Source organism: Triturus cristatus, chromosome 6, assembly GCF_964204655.1.
Source record: "Triturus cristatus chromosome 6, aTriCri1.1, whole genome shotgun sequence".
NCBI classification, from domain to species: domain Eukaryota; kingdom Metazoa; phylum Chordata; class Amphibia; order Caudata; family Salamandridae; genus Triturus; species Triturus cristatus.
The window spans coordinates 1145038151-1145065990 of record NC_140589.1 but is presented as its reverse complement, the minus strand read 5'-3'; the positions used below and the strand labels follow the sequence as shown (position 1 = coordinate 1145065990).

Below are 27840 nucleotides of genomic sequence, written 5' to 3'. Positions count from 1 at the left end.
TTGCACAGTATCACCTCAGGCCCCGCCCCCTACCTTCACCACTGTGCAAACGCACCCCGTGGCACGTTTTAAGTTGGGAGATTAAGTCCCCTTGAATCCTGAGGTCCCCTGGCGGCCAACTAGCCCACCAGGTACCTCCAGTAAGCGCCAGGGAGCTGAGTTGCAGAGAGGTGTAAAAAGAAGGTGCGGCCTCATTACACCTCTCTGCAACGCAGTCCCCTGGCGCATACTGGAGGTTCCTGGTGGGCTAGTTGGCCCCCAGGGACCCCCAGTATTGAAGGGGAATTCGTTCCCCCTCTGCAATCGCGCCAGGGGGCGCGTTTCCAGAGTGATGAAAGGAGTGGGCGTGGCCTCCTCCCTATCCCGTTTAAAAAAAAAAAATCTTTATAAGAAGGGGAGCTGTGTAGCCCCCCTTCTTTTTCTTATTTTTTGGCCCTGGGGACCCCATCCCCCTGGGCCTGCCCCCAATTTGTATTTTTTTATAAAAAAAAAAAAAAAACGGGAAGGGGGCCGCGTGGCCCCCCTCCCGAGGCCATAATTTTCCCCAGGGACCCCATCCCCCGGGGCATGGCTATTTTTAATGTTTTTTTTTTGGAGGGGGGCTGCCGTGCCCCCTCCTGTGTCCCCTTTTGGCCCCGTTTATTTATTTATTTATTTTTAGGAGGGGGGCCGCGTGGCCACCCTCCCGGGCCACTACTGGCCCCGGGGACCCCATACCCCGGGGTCTGGCCATCTCGTTGGGGACCGTGGGGGGGTCCCAATCCCCCCACGGTCCCAGCCGGCTCCCCGCTTCCTGCGGGAGCCGGCATTGCTTTTCCACATGGGGGAGCAGCTAACATGCTGCTCCCCATGTGGAAAAGTAATCAGCTTTGCTATTTGGAAGAGAGAGCAGGAAACCGTAGCAGTTTGCAATGACAGTGTGGGAGCCGCGTCATTGCAAACGGCAGTGTCCCGGGGGTGGGCACCCCGGGACACTGCAGGAGCCGGCCCTGGGGGCTGGCGGTCCCCAGGGCCATTGAGGGCTCCAGGAGGGGGGCTGCGCGGCCCCCCTCCCACCTCTTTCAAAGCCCCTGGGGTGGTGGTCCCCGGGGCTGGGGGGTCCCTCACAGACCCCCCATTTTCCATAATTAGATCCCCGGGGAGGTGGCGGTCCCCGGGGCGTGTGGGGGGGGCTTGAGCCCCCCCACACAGGGTATATATATATTTTTTTAAAGACCTGGGGGTGGCCGTCTCCGGGGCCGCGGTGGGCCCGTGAGCCCCCCCATTCATTTTTTAAGCCCCGGGCGTCCCCGGGGCTGGGGAGTCCTGAGAGCCCCCCAACACAGAAATTGAAGACCCGGGGGTGGCGGTCCCCAGGGCTTGGGAGAATGAGAGCCCCCCCATGTATTTTACAAAAGCCCCGGGGGTGGCAGTCCCCGGGGCTGGGGGGCCCCTCTGGGCCACCATTATAATACCATATTGCCCCTGGGACTTGGCCCCCCGGGGTCTAAATCAAAACGAAGCGCGGGCGCTCGATCCCTTCATCTGACCTCTGTGACAATACCGCCCCCAGCCCATAATCGCAGGCGTCAGTGTGTAAGACGAAGGGTTTGTTAAAATCCGGTGATGCTAATACCGGACTTGTGGTGATGGCAGTTTTTAGTGTCTGAAAAGCTTCTAACATCTGTTGGGTAGGTTGGAGTAATAGCTGTGGTTTGACACCTTTTCGAAGTATGTTAGTCAAAGGTGTGGCGACTTCGGAGAATTGGGTTATGAACCTCCGGTAATACCCCAGTAAGCCTAAAAAGGCTCGGAGTTCCCATTTGTTAGTGGGGAATGGGGTCTCTGCTATCATTCGTACCTTTTCTACTTGAGGTGTTATTGTGCCATGGCCTAGAACATACCCTAGATACTTTACTTTTTGGAAAGCCGCCCGAGATGTGCGGGAGTTAATATGTAGACCGGCTTGTTTAAGGGCTTGAAGAATCGTTTGGAGGTGTGATAGGTGTTCCTTCCACGTCCTGCTAAAGATCACTATATCGTTTAAATATGCGAAACAAAATGGGTGGAAGTCTTGTAGTACCGTATTCATCAACCGTTGGAATGTAGCAGGTGCCCTGTGTAGCCCGAATGGCAAAACGGTAAATTCGTACAGCCCTTCTGCAGTTGCAAACGCCATCTTTTTGCAGTCTTCTTCTTTCAAGGGCACCTGCCAATATCCTTTGGTCAGGTCTAACGTAGTAATGTACTTTGCGTCCCTAATTTTTCGATAAGTTCGTCCACTCGTGGGATAGGATAGGCATCGAAGGAAGAGATGGCATTCAGGGCACGAAAGTCCATGCAAAATCTTGTTGCGCTGTCTGGTTTCGGCACCATCACTATTGGGGACAACCAGTCGCTTACCGAAGGATGTATCACCCCTAACCTTAGCATGTCCTGTATCTCTATTTTTACTGCGGCTCTTTTTGCCGCGGAGATCCGATAAGGCCGTTGTTTCACTACCTTCCCGGGGAGCGTGATTATACAATGTTCCGTAAGTGTTGTTCTTCCGGGGATGTCTGAAAACAGGGTCGAGAAGGATCGTAAAGTTTCATATAGTTCTTCCCAGGCTTCCTCTGTGAGTTCCTCATTGATCACCAATTGATCAAGGGTGGTCTCTTCTGTACCCATAGTAGGCAGAGATAAATGGGGTGTTCTTGGCAGGGGACCCAGCCATTTTTTTAACATGTTTATATGATACATTAGTGTTCGTCTTGGGGACACCTTTACCATATATGAGGTTTCTCCCTTGGCTCCCACGACTTCATAGGGACCCAACCACTCTGATTGGAACTTCTTTGATGATGACGGGAGAAGCACTAGGACCCAGTCCCCAATAGCTATGTGTCTCCATTTTTTTCCGTGATTGTAGTATGTCTTTTGTTTTTCTTGGCTTCTTTTAAGGTGGGAATAGGCCAAGTCTCTTAGTTTCCACAGTTTGGATCTTAATTGTTGGGTATACTCCAACGCGCCTTTGCTCTCCTCTTCTTCCTCCCTTTCCCAAGCCTATTTCGTCATTTCCAATAACGATCTGGGCTGCCTGCCATATAATAATTCAAAGGATGAGCAACCCAGGCTGGTCTGTACTTGTGCCCAGAGCACATAAAGCGCCAGAGGTAACAGTCGGTCCCATTCTTTTCCTTCAACTGCCAACATTTTTTTAAGAGTGGTTTTTAGGGTTCTGTTATATCTTTCTACGAGGCCATCTGTTTGCGGATGATACACGGCGGTTCATATGTGATGCAGGTCTAGAGTGCGACAGACCTCAGCCATTAGACGAGATACAAAAGGTGTTCCCTGATCCGTGAGGATCTCCTTTGGAAATCCCACCCTCGAGAATAGTTCTAGTAATTTATCTGCAATGTTTTTGGAGGTGGGTGCTTTAAGTGGAAAGGCCTCTGGGAACCTGGTGGCATAGTCTACGATAACTAGGGCATATTGATTCCCTTTTTGTGTTTGGGGTAAAGGTCCAATTAAATCCATTCCAACTCTTTCAAATGGATTACCTACGATAGGTAGTGGCTGAAGGGGTACTGCCGGAGGTCATTGTGTATTTTTCTTCTGACACTCTTCACAAGTCTGACAATGTATTTTAATGTCTTTATAAACGCCAGGCCAGAAGAAATGACGCAAGACATTTTGGGTTGTCTTTTCCACACCCGTGTGTCCAGCCGTAAGATGAGAGTGAGAGAAAAAAAGGATTTGGCCTCTGAATGACAAGGGGCCAACAGCTGAAGGGGGTCCTCTGCGCTACCTTTACGATATAACAGCCCGTCTTTAATCAGGAATTGAGGAAAGGCAGGGGAGGGATTATCTTGGTTTGCATGAGCGGATTCCCAGGCATTAAAGAGTGTGGAGTCGTTGGCTTGAGCAAACCTAAAACTCCTATCTAGTAACCATGGCTCAGGTGATGTCAGGGCTGGTAGCGAGTGGCTAGTTGGTTTCTTTCTGGGTGAAACACCTTTTCCCTCCCTTATACTGTGCTGGAACAGTCTTAAAAAATCGGGGTTGTCTGTTCCCAACAGTAATTCTTCAGGCAATCCCTCTACTACCCCCACCCTAACAGCACCGGGTTTCCCATGTAAGGTGCTGAGGACAATGGAGGCTACAAGATAAAGACGTACGTCCCCATGAACGCATCTAATGTGTACTGTAGTGTCGGGTATGTACTGGGGGGTGCTTACCAGGTTTTTCTGGATCACCAATTGTCTACAACCTGAGTCTAGTAGTGCTTTAACGTTTTTGTCATTCACCTGTACACTTACATGATATGACGACCCCATCTGGGCTGTATACAAATTAGACTTCGGGAGATAGCCCACTTCCATTGGTTCTTCTAGAGGCCGGCGTTTGGGACAGAGTCAGGCTATATGGCCCCAGTCACCACACTCAAAACACTGTGGGCCGCGGATGGCTGGGGAATCCATCCGGTTTGGCTTGCTCTTTATTGTCTCTACGGCCGCCCGCCCCTTCCTTTCTGATTTGTTTGGTGTGTACTTCGGCGTTTTCTCATTATCCCATACAAGAGTGAGGGGTTGGGCTCGGGAGAAAGTTGTAGCCATCTCCACGGCCAACTCGGGTGTAAGTTGATGGTGTTGTTTCAACCATCTTTGTGTCCCGTAGGGTAAGGCCTCCAGGAATTGCTCCAAATATATTCGGTCCATTATCTCCTCTTTGGTACTCGAGGCAGGTTTTAGCCACTTGACTGCTGCCATTTTGAGCCGAAAATAAAGGGTCTTAGGGTTCTCCCCTGGTCGGCCTCTCTCTTTCCTGAACTTTACCCGGTAGGCCTCTGCGTCCATCCCTAGATGGTCTAGTATCACATCTTTTATAATATGGTATGGGGTGTCTCCATGAGCGTTGGCCAACTGGTACGCTGACTGGGCTTCCCCAGTCAGTAAAGGGGCTAGGAAAAAGGGCCATTTATCCTCCGGCCAACCGCAGGCTCTGGCGGCATGCTCAAAATTTAATAAAAAGGCATCCGGGTCCTCGCCGGGTGTATATTTCTGAAGGGAAACACCAGAGGGACCATGAGATGTACCCCTATTATCACTTTGAGGAGTAGCGATAGGTTCCTTCAGGGCCTTTTGCAGCCCTTCAATTTGCGTGGATATGGAATCCTTAAATACCTCACGATCAGCTTGGGCTGAGGATAACTGTCTTTCGACGGCCCATTCAAGTCTTTCTTGACCCTTTACCAGGTGCTGTATAAGGGCGTCCATCATGTTTTTCATGATGGTCAGGGTCGGGAATCCCACTTCTGACACCACTTGTAATGGGGTAGGGGAGAAAGAGACATGGGAACCAGTGGACTGTACTAATTTGGGATTTATTAAGTTCAGGATACATCTTCTTCATACAGTTAATACGTCAGGGGTGGGGAAAAAGAGTCCTTTTGGGGCAGACGCTTTTCCTCTTCTGGCAATGGTAAACTCCTCGTTGTACCTTCTGTTTCGCCGTTTCCAGGGAAACTCCGTGGTGGCATATAAAATAAAGAAAGAAAACGGTGTGAGCTGGTAGTTTGATACCTTCAAACTAATTAAGGATAGGGGGAGTGAAGGACCACCTCCCAATGTGCTTCATACAGTCTTAAAAAATGCAATGGTGGGGTGAAGGGGGGACCGGGTTCGTGCTCGCGGCAAGGATTTGTCATGTAGAAGGGGGAATAAGGCGGTTAGTCTTTGGGGTGCCCTTCCCGCCTCCCAATCCAGCCTGTTACCCGTTCCCGTACCTTTGAAAGCCACGCTCCTGGAGTATGGCGGGGCTGTTCGCGTGTCAAAGGGTTTCGCAGCAGACTTGGCTCCTTCAGTAGCAGCGGCGTTCCCGGTGTTCTTCGTTACGCAAGCCCGTAGAGAATCGTGTTCTGCCTTTCAGCGTCCTCTTCTCTGTCGGTGTACGTGCACACTTCCTTCTTCTATTCGGTCAATCTTATTGGATGGTTAGGCGAAACGCCCATAATGGGCGGGGCTTCAGCGGACGCGCTTTCCCAATTAAAGGAACCTTCCTACGCTTCCTCTACTGTTTCCCAATGCGGTGCTGAAGCGTGATTCCACTCTTCCTGTTGGTGGGACATTGCAGACCACCAGTCCTCACATATATTGTCCTCCTCTGACATCAATCCCACCTCGTTACAGCTGCATAACTAAATACTTATAAGGTCTCAAAGGCGAGACTTATTGGCTATGCCAATGCTTAGTAGCCGAGTTGCACGTCAACGTGCTTGTTTTCAATCGTTGCATTTTTTTGGCAAAGCCTTCAATTATAGCCTGGCACGTCTTACTTGAAAGGTTTTCCTCCCAGAAATCGACCCCCTCCTCAACGCTCAGAGACAAGAACTGAGGCGATCGAATATGTAAGACGAAGGACAATGACGTGTTAGCAGGAGGCAACAAGTAATTTCCACCATCAAAAGAAGCTATTATTTTAAGGATTATTCCTTTCTCTAGCCAGTAACTTTTTACTATCCTTCAATTTAGCGATTTTCGGCGGTCTATGAACAGTTCCCCAGAGCAGCGTGTGTCCCTAAATAGGGGCAATGCCCCAGCTTCGCAGAAATGGAAGAAAAGGTGTGGGGCTGTTTGTGCACCCGCACATGCGGCGCAAACAAATGCGCGCAGGATGTGACTGCGGCGCCATTGTTCCTATTTTTTGCAGATTTAAATAGCGCAAACCGGGTTCAAGGGCATTCAAGCGCTTTCTTTCATCATAAAATGTCAGTGCTTTCAAGGAAGAAAAGTAAAAACTTATTTTTTTTGCTAAGAGGGAGAGAGAAAGGTGTAAAAGACTTGCATGACGGCGAAGAGAGAAAAAAGATGAGGAAGGGAGGGCGGGATGAAGCCTTTTAAGATGTCTGTGGAGTGGCATGGACCTATCTCTTAAAGCCTGTTTAAGTGCAAAGCAAACGTTAGCGCTGAGCCCAATGTATCTGGAGAAACTCAGCCTTGAGTTAGCACCTCCACCTCCCGATCCCGATGGGTCACCAAAGACCAAGGTGCATCCTATTAAAAGATCTCACAACTGCGGATTAAATTAGCGTGGCCTGTATGAGCGGACAGGGCAGCACTGGACTGAGCCGTCTGGCAGTAATTAAAACACATCTAAATATGATTATAACAAGGCAAGTGGGGGTCTGGAAACCATGGGCATGTGTTTTTGCTGTAAGAGAAATCAACACATGTAAAGCACTCTGATACCTTTGGGTGTGTCAAGCGCCAGATTCTTCACGGAGGCAGAACGATGTACATTCCCAATGCCCACTTCCCAGAACCCACTGCGGCTCAGGCAGCTGCTCCAGAAAGGGGGAAAGGGGATTGGGACAGAGAAGAGACACTCCGACTACCCTGGGCTTCCTCCAACTGTCAGCCAAGTCTTCTGTTGCCTATTCTATTAGCTGGCATTGGAGATCACCTAATGCACACAAAGAAACAAACACCTGGAACTCTTTGCTTCTTAGTATATATACTGCTATAACCTTCCACTAGCCTTTTTTCCCCTACCAGGTTCCACTGGAGTCTAGCTTCTCTTCTTTTGGCACTGTAGCTTCAGTTCGCTATCTTAGGGACCGAAAACTCCTAATGCACACAAGGAAAGAGAATCATTGGTTAACACATTCTTTTCCCTCCCACCATCAATGACTAACTTCACATTTCTCTCCCACCTGATGTATACTTGTAGGCTCCTTGTAGTATTAGTACATTGGTTGTGCAGTTAGTATTTACCCAAAAAGGCTTTTACATCTGAAGGTTGCGCAGTTCCTCTCAGGTGAGTAATGAAGGATTCGTTCAAGAGCTTCAAGTTCTTAAAGAAGCGCGCAAAAAGGAACAAGGTAGGTAAAATGGTTAGGAACAGTTAGGGAAGACGCTAGGAAGCAAGGGTATCAAATCTTCATTGCTGTCTCAGTAGCAAACGATACAGAGGCAAACCCTATTTACTGGAATAGTCTTACTTGTATGACGAAGTCGTTCAGAGTCCCCACGATGGAATTTGAGATGCGCCCATCTCGGGATTCATAAGTTGTGTGGACTCCGTGAGGTTTTGGACTGAAGTAACTGCTGACTCCCGCTGTGGCTAATATCTCAAATGCTAACTGGTTTCATGGAGATATTCTGCCGCTAGGAAGCACTCACCTTCTAGCTTCCACACAGCGGTCAAAAATACAGAAAACGGGAACGTCCGTCTTACTAAATGACGTGACGCTGAGGGTTACTGCCACTAGGAAGCATGCGGGGTTAATTACTTCCAGACGGCAGCCGAATTCCAAGAAACTTTCCTAGGAATTAAATTATTTTATGGAGAGTTTCCCAGACCAAACACTCGTCTCCTCAAACAAACTGAAGTGCGCAGATAAACGCACAGTCTCGCGTCTCGAAACCTTCAGTCTCGCGATATCTCAGAACTTCATTAGTCTCTATGCAGCATAGTCGAAAAGCAAGCGACCATCTTAGAACATGCAACACTTCTAGACGTTCAACCATAGGTTGCACTGGGAAGGTTTTACAACGATTCTAGCTCCCTTACTGAGTCTTCCACTAGTCGCACTGATCTGATTCCTGACAATACCCCCTCTCAATGACCGATTCATCGGTCTCGGCTTGGAAGGATGTTGTAAATGAAATCGGTTAATCAACAAGGGGGCATGAACATTCTGCACTGGCTCCCAAGATCTGTCTTCTGGACCATAACCCTTCCAATCAACCAAATAGAATCATTTTTTGTGCACTTTGTTCGAGTCCAAAATTTCTTTTATCTCATACTCTGAGTGTCCCTCAATCTTTAAAGGAGGTGGCGGCTTGCCCAATCGAATGTGAGGGACAGTCTTCTTCAGAAGGGACACATGGAAAACTGAATGAATCCCTAGACTAGAGGGAAGTTTAAGCTTAACTGTTACTGGTCCTAACACTTTCTCTACAGGATAGGGGCATACAAAACGGTGTTGGAATTTCCTATTACCCTTTAAACGGAGGTTCCGAGTTGATAGCCAAACTAAATCTCCTATTTGAAAGGTTGGTGCCTTTTTTCGGTGATTGTCTGCCTGCTTTTTGTAATTCTCTTTTGCTTTAATCAAGTTAGCTTCAGCTGATTTGTGGACTGAGGATAGATTTCCTAAAAGGTCATCCACCGCTGGTACCCCTAAGTTTTCCCGGAAGCTAAAAGGATTTGGGTGCAACCCAAAATTCAAAAAGAATGGGGAGTACCCAGTGGAGACATTTTTGGCATTGTTATGTGCGAATTCTGCCATCCACAACAAATCCGCCCATTCACCACCCCGATCCAGAAGAAACAAACGAATATATTGCTCCAATTCTTGATTTACTCTTTCAGTCTGTCCATCTGTTTCTGGGTGGTAACTGGTGGAGTGTCGAACTTCCACTTCCAATCCCTGCATGAACGCCTTCCAAAAGCGGGACACGAACTGAGGTCCACGGTCAGAGACCAAAATCTTAGGAATTCCATGAATCTTTACTATATTCTCACTAAAGAGTCTAGCTAACTCTTGGGCAGAAGGAACCCCTTTTACCGGGACAAAATGGCTCATCTTGGTAAAGGTATCTACTACCACCAAAACAGTGTCAAACCCTTGACTATGGGGAAGGTCAACGATTAAATCCAACATAACAGTGTACCACGGATGCCTGGGAGTGGGTAAGGGTTGCAACAGCCCCCGGGGACACTGTCTACTGGACTTCCCACGGGCACAGAGCTCAGAAGATTCAACAAAACGTTTAATTTGAGAATTCATACTGGGCCATCAGAAATAGCGTTGAATCAGGTCTTGGATCTTAAGTGTGCCTTTATGTCCTGCTAGGGGTTGATCATGGCAGTCTCTCAATGCTCGTTCTTGAATTTCTTTGGTGGGTAAATCCAACACACCATTATGATAGGGCAAGGAGTCTATAATCTCCCTTCCACTCTCCATTTTTGCCCATTCCTTCCTCTCAACCTCAGACATCGATTTTCTGATTTCTTCTTTGTAATTGAACAGGGTCAAGGAACATGCAAATTTAGAAGTTGGAATGATAGGTTGTGGATCCACTGAATGTTCGGCGGTCTCAGTTTGTATCCTTGACAAGGCATCCGCTTTTCCATTCTTGCTCCCCGGACGATACGTGATCACAAAATCGAAGTCTGCAAAATAAAGAGACCAACGTAATTGACGAGGTGTTAAAGTCTTAGCTGATCTTAAAAATTGAAGATTCTTGTGATCTGTGAACACAGTTATCGTATGCCTGGCTCCCAGCAGGTAATGTCTCCATTCTTCAAAGGCATCCTTCACAGCCAACAGCTCCTTCTCAGCAACAGTGTAATTGACTTCTGCAGAATTCAACTTTCTAGACCGAAAGGCCACTGGGTGTAACTGCCCCGTAGATTTGTGTCGCAGTGATAAGACTCCTCCAATCGCTTGATCAGAGGCGTCCGCTTCCACAAAGAAGGGTTCAGTGGGATCTGCATGAAGCAGGATCGGGCCGAGGTGAAACTTTTTTTTTTAAAGTAAAGGCTCGCTCAGCTTCTTCTCCCCACTGGAATTTAACCCCCTTTTTAAGGAGTCTTGTAATGGGGATGATCTTCTGCGAAAATCCCAAGATAAATCGCCGGTAAAAGTTGGCAAACACAAGGAATCGCTGAACCTCCTTTACATCTTTAGGAGATGGCCAATCGATGACTGACTGAACCTTCTTCATATCCATTGTTTTTCCCTCGGGAGACAGGATGAATCCCAAAAATTCCACAGACTGCACACCAAAAGCACATTTCTCCAGTTTTACGAAGAGCTGATGCTGTCGAAGTCTTTCAAGGACTGATTTGACATGTTCTGGATGCTCTTGTGGATTTTTGGAAAAGATTAAGATGTCATGTAAATAAACCACGTCTATTTTGTCAATCAAATATCCCATGATGTCGTTGATGAAGTGCTGAAAGGCTGCTGGGGCATTACACAGGCCGAATGGCATCACCTGGTATTCGAACAGCCCATATTTTGTTCTAAATGCCGTTTTCCACTCGTGGCCTTCTTTCATTCGTATAAAGTGATAGGCACCTCGAAGATCAAGTTTGGTAAAAATCTGAGCCTCTTTAATCTGATCCAAAAGAACTGATATCAGTGGAAGAGGATAACGATTTTTGATAGTTACCCTATTGATAGCTCGATAATCGATGCATGTTCTCAAGGATCCTTCTTTCTTAGGGATGAAAAATAATGGGGAAGAGACCGGGGACTGAGATGGTCTAATAAATCCATTAGCTAAGTAGCGATCTAAATATTCTTTTAGATAGGCATTTTCCGCTTCAGTTAATGCATAAATTCGACTGCAAGGCAACACAGCACCAGGTTCCAATTCAATAGCACAATCGTATGAACGATGCAGTGGCAGTCTTTCAGCTTCTTGCTCACTAAAGACTTCTTGAAAGTCTTGATACTCAATTGGGACCTCAGTAGTTTCAATCACCCCAATCGCTCCTGGGCTAAATGACAGCAAAGCAGCCTGCGAGGGTTCAATGTTCTCAGTAGTCGAAGGGAAACAATGTTCCAAGCAAAATAAAGAATCCATCTCCACTGTCCGATTCTCCCATTCAATGGTAGGATTATGTATGGTTAGCCAAGGGAGCCCCAAGATGATTTGGAACTGAGGAGCATCAATGAGATTGAACTGAATCAATTCTCGATGTCCGTTGGCCTGAATGAGTTCCACAAATTCGGTATGATGGGTGATTGGACCTGAAGAGAGATTAGTCCCATTCACCGCCCGAACTGATTCTTTTTTATCCTTTAATACTGCTTGTATTACAATTCTCTTGGCATACTTAATGTCACAAAAATTGCCTGTGGCACCTGAATCAATCATACTTGCCACTCCAACGATTTCTTGTTTCCTAAACTTTAAGGTAATTTGAAAAATTAAAGGAGGGGCTTGAGTTTGAAGGGTATTCATGACTTGATGGGAGGTTGGAGTCTCTTGCTCACTTTTCACCATCTGAACAACTCCTTCTACAGATGGTTTTGCACGTTTCCCAAAACTGGATTCTTAGGTCTTTTGGGGCATTCCTTCACAAAGTGCCCAGAACCACCACAGTACATACATCATTTCTTAGCTTTCCTTTGTTCTCTTTCATCCTTGCTCAATGGACCACGCACCGAGCCAATCTGCATAGGTTCACTCTCTGCAGTTGTTCCCGAGTTCTTGCCTCCCTCGGAACGAACTTTATCAAATCGAGGATAATTCCATCGAAAGTCACGAAACTTCTTTTCACCTTTTCTTTCAGAGCTGCGAAAATCAATTTCCAACACCAGATCTACTAACTCTGAGAATTCAGTTGGTCGGTTTGGGATCTGGGCCAGCGTATCTTTAATCTCATCTTTTAACCCTCGATAGAACAAGGCTGCTCTCTTCTCTTCTGGCCAATTAGTCTCTACCAATAATTTATTGAACTGAGTCAAGTATGTAATTAAGTCCTTATTGCCTTGTCGCAGCTCCAACAGCTCGTTATCAGTTGCCTGGGAAATCCTGTGTCTGTCAAAAATTCGAAGGAATTCAGCCTTGAACCGATCAAGGTCATATAAGAGTGGATCATCTCGAGTAACTAAGGGCATCGCCCAATTAGCTGCATCTCCACTCAGATAAGATAGAATAATGGCCACTCTTGACTGCGCATCTGGAAATAGGGTTGAGCAACACACCACATAAAGTGTAACGAACATTGTGTGAAAAGAGTTGGGCCTTTTGTGGATCCCCACTAAACTTCTCTGGAGGGGCCAAGGGAATAAGAGGTGAAACTGAATGAATAACTTGGGAGACTGTGCGTGCATTTTGTTCAGGTGCAGAACTGGTTGGTACAGTTTGGGAAGAACTAGATGCTCCAACTGTGATCTCACTAACTCTTTGGGATAATATCATGGTCTCCTGATGAGACGCCTGAATTTCTTGTCTCAAATTTTTATTTTCCTCACTAAGGGTTGCTAACTCATGCTGTATCCCTACCAACATTTCTCCTAAAGCCTTTAAATTAAACCCTTCTGTCATTCTGCCTGGGTGAAAGAACTTCATGGGCACTTCAATCTGTCAAGCGCCAGATTCTTCACGGAGGCAGAACGATGTACATTCCCAATGCCCACTTCGCAGAGCCCACTGCGGCTCAGGCAGCTGCTCCAGAAAGGAGGAAAGGGGATTGGGACAGAGAAGAGACACTCCGACTACCCTGGGCTTCCTCCAACTGTCAGCCAAGTCTTCTGTTGCCTATTCTATTAGCTGGCATTGGAGATCACCTAATGCACACAAAGAAACAAACACCTGGAACTCTTTGCTTCTTAGTATATATACTGCTATAACCTTCCACTAGCCTTTTTTCCCCTACCAGGTTCCACTGGAGTCTAGCTTCTCTTCTTTTGGCACTGTAGCTTCAGTTCGCTATCTTAGGGACCGAAAACTCCTAATGCACACAAGGAAAGAGAATCATTGGTTAACACATTCTTTTCCCTCCCACCATCAATGACTAACTTCACATTTCTCTCCCACCTGATGTATACTTGTAGGCTCCTTGTAGTATTAGTACATTGGTTGTGCAGTTAGTATTTACCCAAAAAGGCTTTTACATCTGAAGGTTGCGCAGTTCCTCTCAGGTGAGTAATGAAGGATTCGTTCAAGAGCTTCAAGTTCTTAAAGAAGCGCGCAAAAAGGAACAAGGTAGGTAAAATGGGTAGGAACAGTTAGAGAAGACGCTAGAAAGCAAGGGTATCAAATCTTCATTGCTGTCTCAGTAGCAAACGATACAGAGGCAAACCCTATTTACTGGAATAGTCTCAGGATTCATAAGTTGTGTAGACTTCATGAGGTTTTGGACTGAAGTAACTGATGACTCCCGCTGTGGCTAATATCTCAAATGCTACCTGGTTTCATGGAGATATTTTGCCGCTAGGAAGCACTCACCTTCTAGCTTCCACACAGCGGTCAAAAATACAGAAAACGGGAACGTCCTTCTTACTAAATGACGTGACGCTGAGGGTTACTGCCACTAGGAAGCATGCGGGGTTAATTACTTCCAGACGGCAGCCGAATTCCAAGAAACTCTCCCAGGAATTAAATTATTTTATGGAGAGTTTCCCAGACCAAACACTCGTCTCCTCAAACAAATTGAAGTGCGCAGACAAACGCACAGTCTCGTGGCTTGAAACCTTGAGTCTCAGGATATCTCAGAACTTCATTATTCTCTATGCAGCATAGTCGAAAAGCAAGCGGCCATCTTAGAACATGCAACACTGCTAGATGTTCAACCATAGGTTGCACAGGGAAGGTTTTACAAAGATTCTAGCTCCCTTTCTGAGTCTTCCACTAGTCGCACTGATCTGATTCCTGACAGGGTGGAGCTAGCACTACATAAAACTCGAAATAAGCAAAGCCCACCATAGTACCAAGCTAGCACAAGCAAACCATGTCTTGCCTCGCCTGTGCACAATTATGTAGAAGACCAAAAAAGGAAAATAATCAAGCTTATTTATGGATATATTTATTGCAGATGGTATAAAGTAGCCCGAAACATTACCTCAATTTTCGTGGTTCCTGTGTGGTTAGGAATCTTAAAGACAACATTAGTGTTCAAGGTCCAGGAAGCACAACCTACCGACCAATTCTGAGCAATAAACGTAAAGTCATAAATACAATTTTTTCAAAGGCTGAGGGGTGTTCTGAGCACTTTTTAATATTTTCCAGGCATGGTGTATATACATTGTATAATGTCTGCATATTTGTTCCACTGATATTTGTGGATGCTCGGTGCCCACATAGAGTGTCCTACTGCTGTTCCCCTGGAACTTCGCCGGGTGGGTGTAACCGCACTTGGTAACCCGATGCAAGGCAATTCCCTAAAACTGTTATGCAACTTTAAAAAAAACATTTCCCAGTTAAAAAGGCGGTTGACAGCTTTATCGGAAGACTTCCGGGGCTTTTGGAGAAACAAACAAATCTGAATTAGCTTGCACTACAAGGGATGCCAGACCGGATGACAAGGACGAACAAGCCTGGGAGTGGTGCGTGCGCGCACAGACTTCACTTTTCAAGCACTGCACTCGTGCTTGTGGCTCACCGCTGCTCGCTCCCGCAAGGTGGATGCCGCCACAAGCACGAGCGCAGTGCTTGAAAAGTGAAGACCGATGGCTAAAGGCCTTCCTAGTGCAGCGCATGCGCGCTGCCTAGGCGAGACCTAAAAAAAAGCTGCTTTATCAAAAAGCAGTCCCAGACATGGTGGTCTGCTGGGCCCAGCAGGCCACCATCCCTGGGAGGGCTGTCATTCCCAAAGGGCTCTCAAATTGCGATTGGCTCATTAATATTAATAACCCTCGCAATTTGCGTCCCCATTGGAAATCGCAAACATTGTGAAATACACTGTTGTACATCGGAAATTGCGCCTCACAAATTGCGACTCACAAAAGAGTCGCAATTTGCGATGCGCAATTTTCTTGGTCGTACATCTGGCCCTAAATGTCTTGGCCCCTTCTTGTTCACTCTCAATGCAAATGGCCTCCAACTTGCCCTCAGAAAGCTCCACAATCAGTTTATCAATTCATACCCTGATATTCGCAGATGACGGAATTGGACCCCTCAATTCCACCTTAAGACCCAGAAGTTAAAGAAATCAGCTGTCTATTTTCTTGTTTGCTTCTAAATTGGGGTCAGGACCCATAAGAGATATGCTCACAATATATACATGTAAAACGTCTCCTCTGCCACTTATGGATCGAGCATCTGGGGTTATAATCATTCCTGGACCTTGCACAGGGCACACTATTCAGTCACCAGTAGAATACTTGCCATTTTGCAAGCTACTCCAGCACTCATCTGTCATAAGAATTTCGGCGTTCTTTCTTTGAAGATACCATCAGATAAAGTCCAGTGCAGCTTTGGCATACGATTTTATCGAAACCTGAAGCTATTCCGAATAGGGCTTGGATAACTGATTGCTTGTTCCTACATCAACCTTATAAAATCACTTGGTTAAAGCTCATCAAATCTAGTAATAACAGCCTGAGGATAGTTAACATAACAGGCAATATTACTTCCATTCTAATAAACCTGTATTTAAATATAAACTGAAAGAGCTGGCGTGTGCAGATAGAGAATGATGTGCTCTGATTTGTTGGAGGTATAATTCCTTTGCTCACACCATGATGAGTTTTCAGATATTGAAGATTTCCTATGCAACAAAACTGTATATAAATCCTGTGGGGCCGATTCACAGAACTAACTTAAGAAAAAATCCTAAACTTACTTCTTTTGGTATTCACAGAAGTTAGGATTTTGTCTTAAATTTGTCCTAAGACAAACTTAAGACAGACCTAAGACAGACTTAAGACAAACTTAAGACAAACTTAAGACAGACTTAAGACAGACTTAAGACAGACTTAAGACAGACTTAAGACAAACTTAAGACAGACTTAAAACAGACTTAAGACAGAGTTAAGGCAAACGTAAGACAAAATCCTAACTTAAGTCTGTCTTAAGTCTGTCTTAAGTCTGTCTTAAGTTTGTCTTAAGACAAAATCCTAACTTCTGTGAATACCAAAAGTAGTACATTTAGGATTTTGTCTTAAGTAATTTCTGTGAATCAGGCCCTCTATTTTGAGGGTGAGCTGGAGCTTCCCTCAATGCTATTTCGGCTGCTGCCCGATTCCTTTTTGACTTTGCTGCTCACTTGGGACTTAGAATTTTTCTGACACTGCAAATTATCCTGTGTTGCCTTATTTACTGAAAGCCTTCTTGACAATACTTTCAAGCATTTGCATTTATGATTTCTGTACTGCACCTTTTCAATTTTTTTAACTGATCTCTTACATTTCTATTCCCTATCCAGAACTCAATTATTGAGTCTGTCCTTACTTAATTGACTGTATTTTTGATATGATGTATGGTGCCTTATATTGGGGATACATTGTCCCATGACATTGAGGTTTTACAGTGACTCTGATTCATCCACACTTAGGTGTGCTGTTGAGGTAATATTTTGTGCTGTACACTTTTAAGGGTTCCCCGCACCCACACTCAGTTGAACTTAACCCGAGCCTTCATGTTTCTTATGGCTAATTGTGGCTTTACATAACTATGTTCTATGCAACAATGTGCTTTTTAGGCTCCAATAGGGTTGTTGTCTCTTTTTATGGTTTATCACAAGCACTCTGCCCAAAGTCTGGCAATAAGAAGAAAGCTTGACCTCATGCCACCTGTGACATGTTCTTATTATATAACGTTCTAATGTGTCCCTATATTTAAGGTAAGTGTATGTCCTTTAAAATAAGTGGTATGCTCAGGGCTTTAAGTGGTATGCTCAGGGCTTTAGGTGGGATGAAAAAAATGGAGGGTCTCTCAAAGGGGCGTGGCCGATGTAAATAAGGGCATGGCTTAAAAAGGCATACATTAAAAATCTGTGCTTAACACAGTGTGCCTCCCGGCTGGTATTTTGCTGCTTCTGTCATTGCATCCAGATATATAATACATCAAGAAACATTACAACTACAACAAGTCAGGACTATTGGCTTTGTCAATGGTTGTTGGTTGCATAAGATAAATAAGCACCAACTATGGGTTTGTTGTACTGAATATTGAAAAGTCTTCAGTTTTGAAAGGATGAGACTGTGAAAGAACTATAACAAGTCTCTTTGAAGTTGCCTTAAAGGCTGTGAATGGTGGCACTACTGCAGAGTTAAGATTTTTTTTTCACCGTGGGCACCTGCTTATTAGGACCCAGCCTACTTAAAGCCCTAGGTATTCTTACCGGTGCCTAATTCGAGTTACTTTGGCAAATAGGTTTTTGCAGTGCTGCACACCTCATATCTGTAAATTCGAGTCTCCCACTGTATGGTCTAGTGGGTAAGCATTGAAGCAATTTCTGAAGGAAGGGCTGATTCCTATGCTTTACCATTCATAGTCCTGGCTGAGTTTTGTTGGTTTCTTTCTATTAGAAAAAACTACTTCTCATTCAATTGAAACTTCAGAATAGGTGACCAGTTCGACTGAAAAACTTGGAATAGCTGTCTTCATACAATACATCATCTTTTCATTTTGCCAACCTTTCAAACAGAAAAAGAAATTGCTGCTCTTCTAACACCGAATTTTAAACTTGATTTTATATTAGAGACATTCTTTCATTTTTCGTTGAGTTCATTGTCAGTTTTTAGAGAAAAGTATACAAGTTTTACTTCTTCAATGATAAACACTCAAGACGATGTAGCATGCTTTAGACTGACTCCTAGGCCTTGAGGCCAAGTACGTATGAATAGGGGCTACTGCTTACCGCACTTAGGACCTCATGTAGGTAGCCAAATACCAGTCGGTAACGGCCGAACTTTGGTAAATATCCCGTTACCGACCGGTATTGAGGCACTTGAGATGTAGGTGGCTGATTTCTGGATTCGGTATTTACCGAATCGGAATTTTCAGAACTCGGTAAAATACCGATTCGGTAAATACCGAATCCAGAAATGCTATGTAGGGGGCACTCATGTGAGTGCATTATTGGTGTCTGGATTCGTTATTTACCACCAACTACAAGTTGATGGTAAATGACGAATACCTTACAAAAAGCATTTTTGTGCTATTTGTAAAGTGCCATGTGGCAGACATACATGCCCTTAGGGCATGTATGTGCGCCACATGTGCACACATGCACGAATCAGGGGTGCAACAGGGTGTCAGTGTGACACCCTGCCACTCATGATAATGCCTCCCCTATTACTGATTCGGTATTTACCGAATCGGTAATAGTAACTGGCTTCCCATTCATTCCTATGGGCCTCCAGGCCCATAGGAATGAATGGGAAGGGATGCATTATTACCGATTCGGTAAATACCGATTCATAAATACCGATATTTACCGAATCGGTAATAATTACCGATTATTTACCTACATACTATTTACCGATTCATAAATACCGAATCGGTAAAATTCGGTATTTATGAATCGGTAAATAGTATGTTACCTACATGAGGCCCTTAGTAAATACTCATACGCTAGAATGAGGCATTTACCAGACGTAGTAAATACCTACTATTGTGAATAGGGAATTGAATGGTGATTTGTCATTTGCCACAGCCAAGTTTCTATGTATCAAGGTTATCTGCCCTATATCCCCCTCCAACTTTCGTGAGGTTTGACCTTCTAAAATGTGGAAAAAGCTGAAAAATGGTCAGAGTGCAATATTTTCTGCAAAACTCGGATTTCCAATCCATGCAAGCTGCACATAAATCGACATTTTACTAAAAACTCTGAAAAACGGTCTTATTCTTAACTTAACTCTGGAATTCCTCTTTCTTAACATTATGTTCTGCTTCTTTTCAGAGTGACTACTCAAGTGACACGGAGAGCGAAGACAATTTTCTGATGATGCCTCCACGGGACCACCTTGGGCTGAGTGTGTTTTCCATGCTGTGCTGCTTCTGGCCTTTGGGGATAGCTGCCTTTTATTTGTCACATGAGGTAAGGTAAAGGGAGAGGCAATGCACTGCCATCTTCCTCTTACGCAGGATCCACGTTTTGATTGGTATTCTCTGCTTCAAAGCATGATCAGTAAACCATGAAGAACTATGGCATAGTCTGACGCAACCGGCGCTGCTAATATACATAGCAGTCAGTCATATATTTTTTATTCAGTTCTTTTCACAACCATAAAAGAGAACATCAAATATAAGCAGACAGACAAGATAATACAATTCATTATAAAGAATATAACCTAAGTGATAAAATAATATTCCACCATAGGACATCAAATCATGACTTAACAGATATAAAAATAATGAAATAAATTAAAAACATACATAGCAATTTGACCTGGATGGACTGCTCAATGGATGATTGCATCAGCCTTTTTTTCTGTTCCATCTTTAAGTCCCTTTGTTTGCATTCTGTTATCCTTGTAGATATTGTTGGTGCAATAATTGTTTTGTTCCCAATGGTTTGCCACCATCCAGATATATTTTTCATATATAACGAATTGGGAAATAGGGAGACAAAGGAGGTCATAGAGAGCCCATTGTGGGGTCCAGCGGGGTCAGTGGAGGCTCTATCCTCTACTTCCTGTTACTTGGATAGCTCGCCATATTTAGAGATCCATGCCAGGAAGGCAGGGGCCTCTGTGGCTTCAACGGAGCTGCCATTGTGGAGGCGCCATTGAAGCCGCTGAAGCATTGTCAAGCCGGCAGCATGTATGATGCACACACTTAGCAATTGTTTTTAAGAAATAAAGTCCAAATAATTGAGTTTGCTTAATGAAAACAGAGCTACACTGGCATTGACCTTCCTCTGAGCTTTCCCTCCATGCACAGCGATGATTGCGTTTTATCCCTGTAAACAACGTTTACCACAAAACTCTTTCCCCGCAGGGAATCACAACGCGGTTGTTACAACGACCGCGTTGTGATTCCGCATACCATTACTCCGCAAGTCGGAACAACGACTTGTGGAGGGGGGTGTTGGATTTAAAATCCAACACCTTCCCTAGTGTCCGCACAGACTGGAGTTGGAATAGTAAATTATACTATACCAACATCCAGCGCCCCCCCTCCGCAAGTCGTTGTTCCGGAGTAATGGTATGCGGAATCACAACACGGTTGTTACAACGACCGCGTTGTTTTTCCCTGCGGGGAAAAAGACTGTGGGATGACGACATACATTTGTTTTTTCCCTACTCAGGATAGCCATGTAATGCATACATAGGGAAAACGAGGGACAACTGACTAGACCTAACTAGAAGCAGGAGACCATCACTTTGACTTGATTTCCCTGTGACGAACAGTCGTTCAGGTCAAAGGTCCTGCAACCAGCTATGCCCCCTCTTGCCATTTACCACCTGCTCAGAGCAGTTATTTGTCATTCTGGGAACAAAAACCTGCAATTGCATTGTGCAGGACTGGAAATACCAGCCAAAATCAGTGATTCTGGACATGGTAATTTGCCTTGAATGGTGGTCCTAGGTAGGGAAAATGCAGAATCATCACCATGCTCTGTACAACTCATAATCAGGCTCTTAGTGATTCTCGGGTGGTAGGTGAGGGTTATGGTTTGCTTGGCATGGTATTCTTTGCTTGAGTTTGGCGATGGTTTTTGACAAAGTCCCTCTTCGTGTTTTGAGTGCTCTGATGTCATGTGGCATCTTAAGGAGTAAGCTTTCATTTATTTGGCAGTCTTATGACGTTGGTTGATTAGAGTATTTCTGTATTTTTTTAAATTGTATTCTGCCAAGAGATTAGACTAACATCACCTGGGTGTTGGCTAACTTTGGGATTTTGTTCTCTAATTCGTAGTCTGTGTATGTTGTTCAGAGCTGGAGTGATGTGTTGCCTTCTCTCCATATTTATTTTTGTTTTTCTAGTTTATTACTAGTCCTAGTCCTACGTTGGTTTCATTGCTGTCTTCTAACTAGGAAATGTTATGCCTGAGAGGTCGTGCTCGGGTGTTGCACACATGATAGCTGCTGATATGTTTTCCATAATATCCAGAAACATACCTCGTGATCATAAAGAACGGTTGCAAAATAAAAAGACACAAACATCAATTGAGCCCTACGTATGGGTGTTCTTTGTATAGAACGAGGGACTATCCCATTTGCAATCCCGACAATAAGCTCTGTTTGTGCCAGCAAAAGAATCATAACAAAGAAATGTTACTTTCCCATATGATAAGAAATTAGGCTGCAAGACATAAATGAGTACTTAAATACTACTGTTAAATTGCCTCGTGCGTTAAAATAATAAAAAAAGTTTCAAGGAAAAAGGTTTGCTGGAGTCTGCATGTGTTGTTTCATATATTGACAGAATCTAACAGCGCAGGCTTTCATCAACAGTGCATAACGCCTGTCCATGAAAGATTTTCTATTTTTAAGTGTGGTCGTTTTTTCAGTGTGTCACAAATGCTATCTTTTATGATAAATTGTAAGCATACACTCAAAAGTGATATCATATTATAACCATGAAGAGCAAGCGGCATTACCTGGCCTTTGTTGCAAATAAAGAGACTATTATCGTTCTGAAAGAGCCAATAGTGCAGAAGTGTCTTTTCATTTTAATTTTAATTTTATTTATTAAAAAAAAAAGAACTCTAGCCTGACACTAAAGGGCTATATACCTTAAACCATTCTAATCGATGCAGATACCTTTCTAGAAATGGAGTGCAGTTGCTGAACTTCTGAATCTGTTTTGGTCGTGTAGAAGGGACTGCTTGGTTTTGTTGTCCATATCTTATGTACTTGGTTCTGGACACTGTAGGACTGATGGAGGGTTCCAGGCACATAGAGGGTGGGATTCGTAGGCCAAGATTATTTTTATGTCTCTAGTGTCAGGTTATAAGATGAAGAAGATAAAAGGGCACAGAGGGAACACGAAAATAGACATTTGTGTTGGGATGACTGTGAACAATAAACGATCTAGTGGAAGACAGCGGTGAGGTACTAAAAGCTCTGAGATTTTAGGAGAGGGAAAAAGATTGGAAACAAGAACAAGATTTGAGGGATATCTGCGTAGTGCTGATGGGACAAACTGACTGAGGATATTTTAGCACCAAGAGAGGGGAGGGACGGTACTCCAACTGGCAAGTGTTTAGGTATGCAGAGGAAGCAGCCCCATAAAATTGAAAGATAGTGATCAGAGAGATATAGATTAAAAGAAGTCTAATGCAGAACTGTAAGCAATTGGGTTATTAGTTAAGGGGTAGATGCCCCAGGCTAAGAAATGTGTTTGTTGGTTGATTGGGGTTAACCCTGTTCAAGCAACAGCCACAATCTCTGTCATGGTGAACCACAAAAGTAACTAAATTAACCTGTGCTTAAAGCTCAGGTAGCTTGGCACAAAAGCAGTCAAACTTAACTTAGATGCAATGTGTAAAGTACTTGTGCAGCACATAAACAGTCATGAAGTAAAAAGAAAACACAAGAAAAAATCCCACACCAATTTCAAATTTTAATAAATTCACAGAAAAGACAAAAACCCAATATGTAGGTCTGTATTTATGAATTTTTAAAGTTTAGGGTAAAAACTAGCGGCTAAAAGATCAAAGTGGTGATCGTGGACATCTAGTTGTGTGAGACCAGGTCAAGTAGAAAAATATGGCTGACCAGAATGGAGCATGAGTTGGATACATAAAGTTGATTGGGCCTGGCAAGGCGTTTACCTTCAGACTCAGAAGACATTTGAAGAAAAAGACTCTGAGAAGCTAGAAGTTCAGCAAGGCAAAGCTGGAGGTTGTGTCCGAGGAGGTGGCATCATCATTGGGTAGTCGCTATATGAAGCCGTGATGGAGATTTCTATATTCAGACTTAGATTCTTTTTTGGAAGTCAAAAATCTTCAGTGGGATGAAGGTGGAGGCTGCAGCCAACGAGAGTTCCACAAGGCCTCTGAGGGTTCAAGGCAGGCTCTGGGCAGCATAGCTGTCCTTCCAGGTACAGGAAAGCTGTCTTTCCAGGTGCAGCAAAGCACTCTTTTGAAGTTCACAGCAGCAGGCAGTCATCTGAGAGTCCATCTGCAGGTAAAGAAATTGAACTGAAGAGTGGGTGTGAGGGAACAAACAGAATCAGTAGCAACAGAGACATAGATTTCTAAATGTTTTAGGGAAAATCACACCAAGAAGAGCTTGTTGTGTCTCTGTAGCTCACACAGGAGGTCAGCCAAAATGCCACTGGAGTCACTCTAGGCGTCCTGGGATTAAGGTAAGCAGGTCAAATCTTTCTTCTCAGTCAGTAAGGTTGCCCCTCAAGCAGCAGGGCAGTCCTCTGGCTTCAGAGTTGTCCTTTTTCTATATCTTTCACAGGCCCGGAAGTATTCTGAAGAGACAATCTCAAGGTCCAATATTTATACCAGTTGTCCACTTTTGTGTGGGGCGGACTCCCTGTCCTGCTCCCAACACTGGTTCTGGAAAACTCTTCTTTTTTTCCTGGTCAAAATTCCAAACTAGCTGGGGTGACAAAAGGCAGTGCAGGCCTGGTGTCAGTTTCCTTTGTGTGTGCTGTAGGTAAAGCCCTTTTAAGTGTAAGTGGGGCTGAGTACAGCACCTCCCAAGTCTCACTGTCTGGAAGTAATAAACATACCCCAATAGCAGAGCCATTCTCAATCGCAACCAAGGGCACTGGCAGAAGGGACAGCTGGTTGGGACAAGAAAATGGAAGCTCTCTAAATTTGCAACTTAAAATCTGACTTCACTATTAAAGAGGATTCTAAATTACAATTCATTTGAGTATAATGAGCATAAATCTATCTGCTTCCAATCTAAAATTGTTTATAGAGAAACAAGGGAACCCTGTGAGTCAATGGGGACCGAGGGTATATTACGTATTGTAAGAGACAATGGTCCCTGCGAAAAGCAAGTATATATTGGCAATGTTACACAGAACTATATTACGACCTGTACAAAGAAAAATCTTTAACGGTGGACTAAGGGTTCTGCACCTCACACCAGTTCCTCTAGTTCAAGGGTCCTATGCACTAAAACCCCGGCACCAGCCGTTACGTGATACCACTGTGTCGCAGATCCCGAAAATATAGCTACAAGTGGGTGTGCGCCAGGCAAAGAAGTCTAAGATATCCTTTTAGTTTGTAAAGTCTTTATTTTCAATTAGTGTTTTTCAAAAGTTAATGACACATTAGGGTCAGCCAACACGTTTTGTTTTCTCACCGAGAACTTCATCAAGCTTGAGTCAAGCGAAGCAAAGGTATAATAACCAGAAGTCGATGAGATCCAGTGTGCACTTACACCTCTTCACCTCCAGGGGATGCCCTTTTCCAGACAAAGCACCCCCAGCTGAAGAACAAAAGTTCCAGCCATGGGGATGCAGATGACTCCTTGCTAAGCCCTTGAGGGATTATTCTTCTTAGTCCCCATGAGACTTAGGGAGAGACTTCTCTTCATGCTAGGGGGAGACTGCGCTTCTCCAGCAGCTCCCCCTGCACCTTTGCACACGTGTGGTGGTGACCCCATCCTCCTGGCACCACCACAAGTAGAGGAAATGCTGTTTGCCCTTGCAGGCCGGTCCTGGCCTGCAAGGCATTATGGGCACTCTTGCATATTCTAGTAGTGGCTCCCCCGCTGGTCTGGGGAGAGCCGAGCTGCAGTTCTTGCTGGCGCTTCGTGCCTCATTCCTACCTCGGTTGGGGGCCCGGTCCCACCCGGAACCCCAGCTGAGTGTTACAGCTCGGGGAGCCCACCCCCAGCTGTTTTGCTAGTTTTTCAGGGGCCCGGTCCCACCCAAGCCCCGTGCACCACTTATCTTCTCTGGGGCCCCGGTCCCACCCAGGGCCCCCATCTCGCTTCCTCGGTGGAGAGCCACCCGGGGAGCCCACCCCTGGTGGCTCCCACCAGCTCCCCGCCCTGCCAGCACCCTCGCGCTACAGTGGGAGACAGAACTCGTCTTCTGGTCTGCCTACTCCTGCGGGCAGACACGGAGGTTCCCGCCAGGCCAGGCGGACCTCGGGGGGTCCCCCTGCCTCCCTCCAGCTTCAGGGAGTGCGGCGGCACTCCCCCCCACTCCTCTTCGTCTCTTCGGGGAGTGCGCCGGCGCTCCACGTTTTGCTTTTTCAGCAGGGCCAGGGTGGGCTCCTGGCACCCCGTGGGGGAGACATCTTCACGGGGAGCATGACGGCACTCCCCGGCTTCGGCGGGGCCCGGAGTTGGGATCCCGGGTCCCTGCGTCTTCTTCGTGGCGGGGGCGTGACGGCACTCCCTCCTCCTTCCACTGCACATGGGGCCCAGAGTTGGGATCCTGGGCCCCTGGCACTTTTCCCAGGGGGGCGCAATGTCGCTCCCCTGCTCCAGTTCTTCTCGGGGGCCAGGGTGGGCTCCTGGTACCCCTCTTTACCAGCTTTACAGGGAGAGCGACGTTACTCCCCGACTTTGCTTCTTGTGGGCGCAGCCCCCGAGACCTGATCCATACCGAGGGCCCATCTTAGACCGGCTACGGAGCCCCACACGCTTTGCCGTCGGTCATGGCAGAGGTCAGCGGTCGCCTACCTTCTGGGGGGCATATCTCAGCCCCCAGGGGTACGATCTTGGTGATCTTTGCCTATCCTTGCTCCTGATGGTGCACCCCAGCTGCTGGGAGCACTTTTCTTCGCCATGCTGGTCACACGGAGGGTGGGTTCCGCAGGGAACGGTCTTCACTGGCTCCCTGCACCAGCCTTTCACCTGGCTCTCATCCTGGGCCTCTCTTCTCCCTGCACAGAGGCCCCTGCTTCTGCGCACTAGTCCTGGTCTCTTCTCCGGGCGCTGTTCAGGATCCTGGGACAGTCAGCGGGTTCCTCCTTCCAACTGCCCATTGCACCAGGCTCCAGCACCTTCTGCCTCAGCATCACTTCTCTGCCCCTGCTCCCTCCCTCTTGCCCAGGCCTCTGTGTTGGTTCAAGATGGCGTCATCCAAGGTCTCCTGCCACATGGTTTCTGATACAGCCCCTTTCCCCCAGTGCTGCCTTCTCCCTTGTGCAGCATGGTGCCTGGCACCCAGTGACAGCTGCTGATGGATGAGCCTGTAGCTCCACTGCTCTTGAAAGAAAGGTCGTCAATCCAGCCTGCTGAGGTCATCCCTCAGCCAGGCCCTGGTTATGGCTGACTCAGAGAAATATGACATTTTTGGATGACCCAAAAGCAGTACTGTTAAAACTGGGGGTCTCTAGTTGGCAGAGGCGGGTACCTTTGACCAAATAGGGACCCTTGCTTCTAAGTCAGGGAAAGGGGATTACACTACTGGATAACCCCTGCTCGCCCCCTTGGTAGGTTGGCACGAGCAGACAGGCTTATCTCAGAGGCAGTGTGTTAAGCATTTGTGAACACATACAGTAATACAGTGAAAACACTACAGATGGGCACCACACAGGTTTTATAAAAATAAGTATTCTTTATATAGACTTAACACAAGATCACAAATGACAAAAATCCACAATACTGTACTCAAAATTGACTTAAAGATGGTAGAAGTAACTCAGTTCAAGTTGATGGTAAATGCGACAAAGTTCTCACAAAAGTACCTGGATGCGTAACGCAAAATAAACAAAAGGCTCGCAGCGTTGGAGATGCGTCGGTTCCTTGCTTTGGGGGAGAGGATGCGTCGCGTCTCAATGCTTGCGCAGAGTAGGGGATGCGTCTTGATCCTTACAGGAGAGGAGGTGATGTGTAGATTCTTGTACTGCGGCCCGGTTGCGATGCGGCAAGATGGCGCCTCGATGCGATGCGATAATCCGGTGCGATACGATAAGATGGCACCCTTGATGCAACGACATGTAGACGATGCGTGCACCCCCGGCGGCCGTGCAGAGAACTCTCTAGCTTTGGAGCCACAACAGGCCCTACGACACGCTTCTCTGGTGATGCGACGGCGACCTTGCGGTGGTGACACGCTTCTCCGGTGATGCGTCGGGTAACAGCTTTGACGAAGGCACGCTTCTCTGGTGATGCGGCAGCAACCTCGGCGGCGACACGCTTCTCCGGCGATGCGACAGTAACAGCTGCGACTGCGACACACTTCTTCTCGATGCTTCGCGCATCCAGATCCCAGCGACACGCAGGCTTCTGCAGATAGAATTCCCAGCAAGGAAATTCAGAGGGCAGCTGGTGGTGAAGTCTTTTGGCCCTGAGACTTCAGCAGGAGGCAAGCACAAGTTCAAGCCCTTGGAGGAATATTCTGCAATATGATGAAAGTTCTTTATAAGTTCCTTCTCCTTTCCTTGGCAATAAAGAAACCACTGCAGGCCAACCCAGCAACACAGCACACTGGCAGGGGGGCAGTCCAAACTCCTGCAGTTTCCTTGGTTCTTCTCCTTGGCAAAAGGTTCGTCTTGTTCCCAGAAGTGATCTAAAGTCTTGGGATCTGG

The 27840-nt window shown here is 46.0% G+C and overlaps 1 protein-coding gene across 2 annotated transcripts in view; it reads left to right on the top strand.

Moving 5' to 3' along the window:
• The window catches only part of SYNDIG1 (synapse differentiation inducing 1), a 660915-nt gene that overhangs the window by 358737 nt on the left and 274338 nt on the right, over window positions 1–27840 (top strand). For both annotated transcript variants that reach the window (XM_085612065.1, XM_085612064.1), the window contains exon 3: window positions 19336–19473. In XM_085612065.1, the coding sequence (XP_085468191.1) occupies window positions 19336–19473 (138 nt within the window). The remainder of the gene's footprint in view (window positions 1–19335; window positions 19474–27840) is intronic.